Below are 12,171 nucleotides of genomic sequence, written 5' to 3'. Positions count from 1 at the left end.
AACATAAATTTTCTCTAAAATTGACCACATTTTTGTAGCATAATAAAAAAATTCAACACCACTATTATTTTGTGTAACTTTTATAATATTTAATAATTTTAGGTACCAAATTGAATCTAAAAAAAATTTAGGTACCAAATTAAGAAAAAAATATCAAGTTTAGATACCAAATATTATATTAAGCCTAATATATATGATATGATTACTATGATGCTATTGTTAGATGAAGTATAAGCAAGTGTGTGACACTTGCATGTTAATGGTTGTTGAGAGCAATGAACTTGTTTTTTTTCTTTCTGTCTTTCTTTTTTTGAATATTTAGTATGAATTTAGGTTGGTTTGTTTATGAAAATATTTTTATTTTCATTTTAAAAATAGTTTTTATTTTTGACTTTTAAAAATTAAAATGCGTTTAATAAATAAAAATAAAATCATAATTTAAAATTTTAATACCTAAAAACATGTTTGGTAACTATTTTATGTAACAAAAATGTTTGAAATAAAATTAAAAAATTTTGCATTTATATAATTTTTTTTCTTATTTTTCATATGTTTTCATTTTTTAAAAATTTTAAGCCAAACACGTGTTTTCAATGTTTACTACATTTATTTCTTAAAACCAAAAAGGAGTCTTAGGGCACGTTTGGTTCGCTGTATTGGATTAGAGGTGTATTGGATTAGAGGTGTAATGGAATAGAGGTGTAATAGCAAATCAACTGTTTGGTTGAATGTAATGGAATATAGGCGTAATAGTAATCTTGTGTTTGGTTGAATGGAATAGAGGTGTAATAGCATAATGGAAAAAACTAAAATGACTAGAATACCCTTAGCATAAATTTATTTTGGTAAATGATTATTGTTATTGTTATTTAAATTTTAATAAGATTATTATTATCAATAATAAATAATTTAATCATATTTAAACATAATTATTATTAAATATATTTTAATTAAAATATATAATTTAATAAAATTCTTAATAATCAATATTTTTATCTGAATTTACTAAAATAATAATATATGATACTATAAAATATATTTTAACATAATTATTATTAAATATAATTTAATAAAAATATATAATTTAATAAAATTCTTAATATTAAATATTCTTATATGAATTTTCTAAAATCATAATATATAATACTATAAAATATAATTTAACATAATTATTAAACATAATTTAATAAAAATATATAATTTAATAAAATTCTTAATATTAAATATTCTTATATGAATTTAATAAAATCATAATATATAATACTATATAATATAATTTAAAATAATTATTATTAAATATAATTTAATAAAAATATATAATTTAATAAAATTCTTAATATTAAATATTCTTATATGAATTTAATAAAATCATAATATATAATACTATAAAATATAATTTAAAATAATTATTATTAAATATAATTTAATAAAAATATATAATTTAATCTAAAGTTTGAATGTGTATTTACCTAGCAAAAATCAATGAACTCTCGTGTAACTATAACCTTAATAATATATTATGTATAATTAATATTTCGTGACTAATTAATAGCATAGAGATAAATATAGTAATGACGAATTTATAGTATACGATTAAAATGCTAATAATTTATAGTATACAATTAAAATATTATAAATAAAATAATAGTAAATAATATATAAGATAAATTAACATATAAATAATTCATATATTTAGAAGGAATAAAGATAAATTTAGTGTGATAAAATACAACATTACTTTGAAATCAAGGTTGCGAATTAGTTTTCGTGCAAGCTTTTCCAAATGCTATATTAATGATATTGAACAAGTAGTAATGTAAAGCTCTTTTCTTATATCCTTCAAATACTTCAACTGATTTCTCCATTTATCAGCAAAATAAAAGCCATCCTGAGCAGCAAAACAACTTCCAAATATAGCATTTGATCCAGTCATCCTCATAAACAAACAAGTCAACCCCCTATTACAAGCCTCAGTTCCCAATAGGCAATAGGAGAAAAACAAGATTCCAGTGGCAACATAATTCCAAAATATATAAACATGCATTTAAAAACTTTTAGATCTAACATCAAATTTACTGGCAATGCTGCAACAAAGCGAAGTGCCATCCTCTTTATCGGTATGAACAGAGAAATAGGTGTCTGGGCATAGCCCCAACAATCTCAATGCTTCCTGAACATTTGAATACATAAATAGAAACATTTGGATACATGTCAAGACTCACTTCATCTCACTGAAATTAGAATACACATCTATTCAGAATTAGTGCAGTAAGTTGTAATAACATCCAATAAGTATAATGATAAGGGTTGATTGTATTGATACCAGTATGATAACAGTGGGAAACAATGATTCATTTCTGCTATGGGTTTATGATTCTATAGCATGTTTCTCAATTTCAAAAAAGGATGCTGGTTGAAACAAAATAAGAAAAACAAGGCTCCACCATTATAGCAAAGACCAAGAAACTTTGAGATGTAATTTACATGGTAAGAAAGAACAGTAAGACAGATTGTAATTCTGTTAGTACAGCAGCAACGAGAACAATGGTTTGTTCCTGTTATGGACCTACAATTCTATATAATATATTTGTTGATTTGAAATAAGGATGCTAGTTGAACCGAAACAAGAAAAATGATTATTGTATCATTTATATAGATGTACCTCGAGGAAGGGACTGCTTCAACTTGTCAGCCTTCTCAGCATCCGACACGCAAAGTGTGTACAAGTACTTGGAGCAGCGGGCCTTGAACTTGACAAAATCTTTGCTCTTCTTGATCTTTACAGAGCATGCATCTTTCCTTCTGGCAGTCAGAAGGAAGTCCTTGATCTCATGAATCTGCTTAGGCTGTAAATCATAACCCAGAAAACATTCATTTAACCCAGGAAGTCAAATCATAGTTAAGGCATAAATCAATTATAGTACAGAGGCCGGTGAGAGCCAAAATCGCAAAATAAGGATCATAATAAGTAAATAAGCAACTCAATGAACAAGGAAAATACAGATTGAAACTAAAAGAATATACACATTCTTAACAAATGATATCATAATCAGATATTCTAGAATTAAAATGTTGTAACATGTAGTAAAAATATGTGCAATTCCTTCAAACATAAGCCAAATCCAAAAGAAAAGACATAACATTGCATTAGGACGACTATTCGCAAATAAGCAAATCAGCAACACACAGAGCAAGTAAAAACACAAATTACAACTCAAGATCTGAGAACAGCGCACACACATTCTTAAACATATTCAGATGTTTTAGACTGAAAATATCATTAAATGATGCAGCAAAAACACGGGCAAAATTATCAACTTTTTCCCATCTTCAAACACAGTTAATTTCCCATTTCCAACTTGTAAGGTGCTCTCGTACTCTTCATTTTTCCAAAAATAACCGTATCAGAAACTTGTATTTCAAGCAATGTTCAACAGATTCTTGGGCATGGATATGACATTAATATATTCCAAAGATTCCCAAATACATAAAAGAACACACTTATGAAGCATACATACACATATCTTACAAAAACACCTGAGTCCAATTAACATTACCTCCAAATTTATGTAAAACTTAAATGAGAAAACTCGAACCCATATCCAACATTCATCAGCAGCAACATAGCCGACAAAACAAAAATAATTATTTATAGAGCTACTATCCAATGAGCTAAAACAGACAAACAGAGGTATATTTTAACAATGAAAATAATCGATTGCCTTAAACACCATATAGTGTTCCAATCAATCAAATTACAGCAGGCATTAAAACCTTTCCCTTTCGTTAATTCACAACTATTAGCTTCATTAATCAAATCCTATGTACAGTTGATCGATTGAAAGTGTAACATTTCAAAGACGAAATTTAAACACAAAACTGGTTAACATTGAAATTACATGTAAATATAACCTAAAAAACCAAAAAATTAATCATATTTTCAGATTTCAGGCCGAAATGGAATGAAATGAAAGGCAAATCCATTTTTTCCCCAAAAAAACAAAAATAAAGAAACAATATTTCAAGAAAAGATCATTAAATTCATGGTATATATAAAGAAATTTAATTGAAATCAAAGGAATAGAAGAAGGGAAAAGCGTACTTAGGAACCATTGCTGCTACTCTCTGTTACTCTGTTACCTCATACGATTCGTAATTGAAGGCCTTGTTGAAGGTTGTTAGGGTTTGTTAAAGGGTTGGTCAGGATAGAAGCATGAAAAGGAGGGAGAAGGTTGGAAGGAAAATGGGAAGAAAAATGAAAAAAAGAAGAAGATGCTGCAACGGGTTGGAGGGTAAAAGAGGACCGATTAGGTAATCCTTTCTTTTGGAAGGGATTACAAATCGGCGCTGCATAAGGAAAAATGGGGAATCGGTGCGCTGCGTAATAGGCCCGTATTAGGGCAATACAATCAACCAAACAGGGTAATTAGTGGGGCCACAGATTAGGGGTGTATTGGCTAATCCAATACACCCAACCAAACATGCTGTTTACAAAGCATTTTTGTTTTTCTTAAAATTATTATTTATTATATTTATTATTTCATATCATTTGTAGACAATTTATTTGTTATATAAGCTATATAAAATAGCAATTTTTAATTTTGTTTTTTATATTTTTTCAGTTAAATTTGACTATTAACTTTTTAAAAAGAGTTGAAATTGTTTTTTCAACAGAAATACTAATTAAAATAATTTTTTTAACAAGGTTGACGTGACTATTCATGTGACAATCCACATGTACTTCATGCTGACATAATATTATTTGTCTCGTATGTAACGTCAATGAATAATTTTAAAATTAAAAAAATTAAAAAATGTTAAAATTTGTAAAAATTATAAAAAAAAGTTCATAAAAATTCAAAAAAAAGTAGAATGAAACACATGTGGATTATCATATTTAAAAATTTAACGTTTTAATCAATATTTCTATAAAAAAGAATCAATTATTCCCATTTTGCAAAGGTTAATGATCAATTTTTTTTAAATTAAAGGTCAAATTTAGCTAAAAAAAATAAAAATGACTAAATTAACAAAAAGATATAAACATTAATGTGTAAATTGATTATCACGCCTTTAATATTTTCATTTGAAAATTCAGTTCGAAGAGCAATTTGAACCTTAATAAGAATGTGAATTCGAATGAATTTAAAAATAATTTTCTTCCGATTAAAACATTAAAGACAAAACTATGGATAAAATTATATATTGTATAAAAAATAACTCAGTTCAGAATATTTTCTAACAGTTTGTTGTAATTTATATTTATATATATATATCCTTAAAAAAAAAGTTGGTTTTTAATACATTGGCAAGCTGCATTAAAAATTTGTGACGTGTTTCATTAATTTTTATTATTTAATTTTTTTGCTTTTTCCTTAAAACTTGCCTTTAAAAAAAATCTTTAATTAAAATTAACACCAATAAAAAAAAGTAATTTCATGGGTTTTAGTAAAGCCCAAAGATGACCCATTCCTTAGCCATTTCCAGAAGCTTATAAAGTTCATTTCAGCCCACTTCAATCCTTAAAAGGAACCCAAAATCTTTAATTTATAAAATTATATACCTCAATTTCAATTAATTTAGGATAAGAACTTAAAAAGAAATTCAAAAAAATATCGTATATTGAAAAATAAAACAAGTGATTAATTGCTTAAAAAAAAGTAGTAATGTGAGTTATTTTTATTGACTAGTTAATTTTAAAATTAGAAAAAAATTAAATATTTTTTAGTTTTATTTTAGGTTAAAATATGTCATAAGTCATTGCATTATTTATAAATTAAGAATTTAGTCTAAGCACTTTTATTTTTAAGAATTTGGTTTCTTTACTTTTCAGATTTCAAAATTCAAGTCCAATTATTAACACTGATAAATTTATTTTCTTAAATTCAAGTTCATTATTACGTCATTGTTTTTAGCTGTATTACTACCAAATGAGTTTTTTTTTAATTTCAAAATGTCACACAGTGGCGGAGGCAGAAATCTTTTTTGGGGGGACCGGAATTAAATTGTATATTTTTACGGCAGTAAAAATGTAATTTCACCATTTTAATTAGAGGTGATTATCGGTCGAGCCGGGTCGGGCCCAGACAAAATTTTAGGCCCATTTTCTAGGCCCATGCCCGACCCGACCCGAAATATGGTCCTAAAAATTTGCCCAAGCCCGGCCCGAAAGAAAATTGCTAAGTCCGAGCCCGGCCCGGCCAGGTCCATATTAAATATATATATTTGATTGAAAATAAAAAATATATATTTAATATATAATTTGGGCCGGGCCCGAGCCAAAAAAGTTTTACCCAAGGCCCGGCCCGTTTTCAAAACAGGCTTCTTTTTTTGCCCAAACCCATATTTCGGGCCTATATTTTTACCCGAACTCTCCCATTTTTTAGGCGGGCCATCGGGCCGGGCCAGGTAGCCCAACCCATGATCACCTCTAATTTTAATAGTCTATATTTTTCTAATTTTAAAGGATTAAATCAAAATTTATTATTTGAGGGGCAAAGTGCAATTTTATCATTACTAATTTAAAATTTTATAAACTATAAAGGACAGAAATGAAAAAAAATTCCATTTTAGGGAGTCGAAGCCCCTGCCAACCCCCTAACTCCAGCACTGATATCACACCAACAAATTTAACAAAAAATTTAATAATATTAATAATTAAACCTAAATTTTAAAATCTAATTTCATCTCAAAAAAAAATCTACTTCCCTTTTCTTTATAATAATTAAAAAAATAAACAGAAGTTTAGGTTATAGAAATAAAATGATAAAACTTTTGTTTTAAAATAGGGCAAGTTTTTGTAAGTGTAATCAAAGATAGCAACAATGATATAAAACTAAAATGGAATCTCTGAAATGAGGATAAGTGTTAAACTTTCATTGCAGAAAAAAAGTTAAAGTGGTTAATTTCTCCTTCAACCATCCATCTCTTGCCACCTTGTAGATTTTAGTGTTTTATTGTTACAAATAGTAAATTCATTATTATAAATATGTGTCAAATCAATTACATCTAGACTTGATCATGAGTTGAGTCGAGTTCAGGTTGGATCAAGATAAAATTTTAAGTTCATTTTTTAGGCAGGGATTCGATCCGGTCCAAAAAAATGGGTCTAAAATTTTGTCAAAGTTCAACTCAGATAAAAATGCTAGAACTCGAGCCCAGCCCAACTTGCTTGTATTAAAATTTTTTATTTTATTTTTAATATAAAAATATACTACAAATATTAAAATAAATGTTTTTCAACAATTTGAAAATAAATTTTAAAAAATCTTTATACTTAAATAATACCAACTTAACAAGCAAATGTCTCTAAAATAACAACAAAATTAACAATAAAACAATAGTTATACAATATCCAAACAATAACAACAAAATAGTAATAATATAATAGTGAAATGACAGCAAAACAGTGGCAAAATAGTAGCAAACAACAATAATTTCTTTTTGCAAATTCGGGCCAGACATAGCACGAGTAAAAAACTTACTCGAGGCTCGGCCAGTTTAAGAAATGAGTCTTATTTTTTGTCTAAACTCATTTTTTGAGCCTATATTTTTGTCCAAACTCTCTCGCTTTTCAGGTGGACCATCAAGCCGAGTGCCCGACCCATGATCAGGTCTAGTTACATCGTAGAATTAAAACCAATATAAAGTATAATGAACAGATAAAAAAATCATGCATAGCATACGGTTAGCTATCCATATATTGCAATTGAATATTGAGACTCAATTTTAAAAATTACTAAAAATTCTTTTTGATGATTTATCTCTTCGTCATCACTATTTTTACACTAATTATTACAAATAAATCTACCCTATCTAAACCTACCCTTAATCTTTAATGATGAGTTTGGTGAAGACAAGATTGTCAATCTTAAAATTAAAACCTCTTTTCATTCTTCCTTGAATTTTAAAATTAAATTATACATCATTGACTTGAAACAACAACAAGAACCAACAATACATGATTTAGAAACTTGAATGTAAACTCTAGAAGAATGCCAGATGGAGGTGTTTTAGTTCACAAATTACAAATGAGGTGGCACTCATGATTTGATGTGGAGGCACATACATCAAATCCAGGGTTAGGGAAAACCTATAGAAATGGGGTAAAATATAATGGCATCAATGACAATGACAATGACAAACATGAAACATATGTTCTTCATAGGTTAAAATATGTTACAAGTGGAGCAACATTTTATAATTTAGTTTTTATATGTTTATTTTAATAAATTGGTATTCTTTTTAACATTGTTAAAATCATTTTATTAAATTTAGGTTCATTATAATGTTATTTTTTTAGTTACATGACTATCAAGTGACCTTTTTTTTATATTTCAAAATATCACACCAACAAATTAATCAAAAAAACACTTAACAATGTTAATAATTAACCTAATTTTTAAAATAAAAAAAATAAATTTATGAAAATAAAAGCAGGGAGATTAAATTTTGGATTTTTAAAAATTACAAATCTTTTAACCTTCAAGGGTTCACATAAATGTGAAAAAGAAAATGATGTCACTTTCTTTTTATGTTCTTTTCTCTTGCATGGTATTAAGGTGTACGAGAAAAGAAAAAAGGTAACTTCCTATTGAAAAACATCTTCGTTTGTTGCCTGTATTCGTTTTGCCACTAAAGACATCAATTCCAAACCTTGTATTCTCCATGTGGATGCATATGAAGTCGTGTTGAGTTTTAGTTATTTGATATTCAAAGATATATGCTAACAATAATATTCAGTTGTTAAAATTATTATCGATAAATTAATTAATGATTGTACGTTAAATAAAAAATTTCATCTATTTTTACTATTAAAATTTAATCCATATATAGGGGCAAAGCCAAATAATTTTTTAGGGGGCCAAAATTACATTTTAATTTTTAATAGCTTAAATCTTTATCATTTTAAAAGAATTAAATCAAAATTTTATTATTTCTAGAGTACAAGGGTCTCCATGATACTTTTATCTATTAAGTCCCGATAACATATTCTACTTTTCATTCACAAATAACAAATTCGATACCTTAATTAAAATTTTTTAAAATTTTTACTGCTCAACCCAATAAACATAGATTATCACTACATTTTTCTTAGGCAAGGATGTTACTTCCCAAATGATACCCAAAAGTTGAAATTCTTTTTCCAATTAAAAAATATATATAAGTAATTTTATTTATAATTAAAGGATAAAATAAACACACATCAACTGAGCTCGAATGAGTTTAAGTGCATAATCATTCACTAATATTATATGTCTCATTTAACTAGTAATAAAATTGCTTATTTCCCATTTTTTTATGTGTTGAAATATAATTTCAATGATAAACATGTTTAAAAATCAGAATTTAGTTTAATTAATTAATTAGTGGTTAAGACATCTTTTGTAATAATAATAGTTGTGAAGACTTAAGAGGGTTTCCATTTTATAGTGGTCTAATTAAGTGATTAAATAAAGAGTCTGGTTTTACATACATTAATATAATTTAATATTGTTGAGTAATTTTTTGTGTGTATTATTAAAGGGAATATTCGAGTATTTATACATATTATCACTGTTCATAGACTTGACTCCACTATTCATAGGACTGACATTCTGAGTAGGCCTCGAGCATATTGAACACGTGTACTATTCTGGGTCGCCTGCTAGACCTCGCAATCCCCTACATGTGAACTCCTCGGGTATATGCGACCTGGGATCGCGAACTCCCATTGGCTCGTGCGAGTTAATATCACGAGTTCCCCTAAATGTCCTCTCACTGTATGCCTCGCACATATCCATTTGGTGGGGCTTGGTCGGATCGCGGGTAGGCATCCCAGATCTTATCCGGGTTTTGGGTTGGTGATCATTAGTGTATAACAAATATCTATTAAAAAATTATCATATAGTAAATTTTTTTAATTAATTTTTATTTTTAACTATATTTTAAGAAATACGTGTTATTATTTTATTAAAAAGTTTAAAACAGCTTATCGACAATGATTGAAATAATTTCTTTTAAACAAATTGTTTTATATTTATTTAATTAATTAAGGAATGGTGATTGCAAGCTTCATGTGACTGGTCGGTCTGAATATTTAAATAAATTGCCTCCACTAATTTAAATTACTGGGCTTTTTGCAGGTTTATGAATAAATAAAAGAAATACTTTGGCTTTGTTTCAAAAATTGGTGACATTGTTGATTAATTTTCACAATTAAGTACATTAAGTGTGACAGTAAAGCACAGTTACAAGTAAATAACAAATGGTTGTCCTAATATTCAAAAATTTAAATATAAAATGAATAACTCTGATACTGAAACAGCAACTAAATTTCCACCTGGCATTTAACCAAAAAAATTCCACCTGGCAACTTGGTTGTGGATAAGGTATTATGATAGAAATTAACCTTAAAATTTTAACAATTAATAAATTTCGATTTGATTCGATTTGATACAATTAATATCATTTTAAAATTAAAATTAAAATGAATCGGATCGGATCGAATTAAATTTGAAAAACAGTGGAAGTTATGTTTATCCACATTATCTTAAATATATTTATGAAATTACTCCTCTTTATATTTATTATTTAAACTTAACCCTAAGCTATTTTAATTCTAGAACTCTCCAAAATTATATAACTATTACTTGCTCAACTAAAAGTTTTGATAGCAAAAACACTAATGGTCTAATGCATATATTATATATAAAGATAAGAGAGAGATTTATTTATATCGGTGAAAATTAAGATGGTTTTATATCATTTTGTAATTTTATTATACGATTAATATTATTTTAATATTTTAACAATCCAATCGTTATATTCTATGTAAATGTGGGATTAAAATTTAACTTTTTAATAAAAACAGTGAAGAAGTGTGCTATGAGAGAAAGTTTAATATTACAGCATCTAATCTCATTGTCACTGCTATTTTTATACTAACTGCAAGTAAACACACTGCCCATCCAAATCCACACTTATAAAATTCAACATCTTTTATATTTCTATAACAAAAATAATTTATAGTTTGGTAATATGATAAAAATAAAAGAGGATAAAAGATGGAAAAAAGAGATTTCCACAAATGGGTGATTAGATGGGAAACATGAATACTTAATGGTTGCCACGTCGTAGGGCTCGACAACTATGACTTGACGGCCAGATCTTCGACACCTTTAAATGTTTGATGGTGGACCAAGCCCTTCGCTATAGTTTTAGTCCCTCCACTATAGTCAAATTTAAGATTTAGTCCCTTTTTTTTTATATATAACGTCTAATAGATTCAAGTTGATAAACATTGTTGTTGTCGTTAAAATGGTAACGTATATATTCTTTTTATTATTCAGTCACACAATCAGCGCACTTTTAAATCTAATTAATCACGTTCAACCGGTAATAAATTTACATGTCATATAAATACTAATTAAGATTGTCTTAAAAAAAGTTCTACGTAGCAACTACCGGTCTTATCATTTTGAAGAAGGACCAAATTATGCTAAACTAAAGTATAATATTAAAAATCGCATATTTCGTCATAATAGGGGGTCTAAAACCTGAATTAGACCTTTTGTATGGTCCCTATTTTGGAGGAACAATGTTTTACCCTCAACTTAATTAGTTTAATAATACTTTCCTAACCTACTCAATTAACCAAATAAATAAAACACACACCTAAAGAGATTGTAAGAGCCTAGAGAAATGGGAAATGAAGGGGCTTTGATTAGGGAAATAAGACACGGTCTCCCACATGTAGCATGTGGGTTTTATGATTATTCAATTAAACAAAACATGCACTGTGAAAATTTTATTTATTAATTTAAAATGAAGTCGGATTGGATATCTAAATTTACATATTTTCTTGAAATTTAACATAATCTAAGTTTAGGGACTAAATTTTAAAAAAATTAAAATATTCATTTTAAGTTGCACAAAACCCTAGAAGATGTCGCATGGGTTATCCGAAAGCATGTTAGATTAGGATTTTTTTTAGGGACCCTTAATGGCCTAACAAGATCCTATTTACAAGTAAAAAAAGTTAAGTTTTGGGAGCTCTCTCCAAGCACCAAAAAGAACTCACATTAATCTATGCTTGAAACATGCTTTTATGGCACCAAAGTAGCTAATAAAAACAAGCACAATATTGCTTTGTTTTGTAATGGACATAAGTCTAGATTGAGTCAAAAAGAG

At 27.4% G+C, this 12,171-nt stretch overlaps 1 protein-coding gene across 1 annotated transcript; it reads right to left on the bottom strand.

Moving 5' to 3' along the window:
- Positions 1-2,424: 2,424 nt before the first annotated feature.
- LOC107944935 (60S ribosomal protein L38) lies at positions 2,425-3,252 on the bottom strand. The gene is made up of 2 exons (XM_041100069.1): positions 3,241-3,252; positions 2,425-2,846 (listed from the first exon to the last, which is right to left on the bottom strand). The coding sequence occupies exons 1-2, from the start codon at positions 3,250-3,252 to the stop codon at positions 2,649-2,651; spliced, it is 210 nt and encodes a 69-aa protein (XP_040956003.1). The 3' UTR covers positions 2,425-2,648.
- Between the last annotated feature and the right edge of the window lie 8,919 nt (positions 3,253-12,171).

Source organism: Gossypium hirsutum, chromosome D08, assembly GCF_007990345.1.
Source record: "Gossypium hirsutum isolate 1008001.06 chromosome D08, Gossypium_hirsutum_v2.1, whole genome shotgun sequence".
NCBI classification, from domain to species: Eukaryota; Viridiplantae; Streptophyta; class Magnoliopsida; order Malvales; family Malvaceae; genus Gossypium; species Gossypium hirsutum.
Note: the sequence above shows the minus strand (reverse complement) of the source record. Positions and strands in the feature narration are given on the sequence as shown.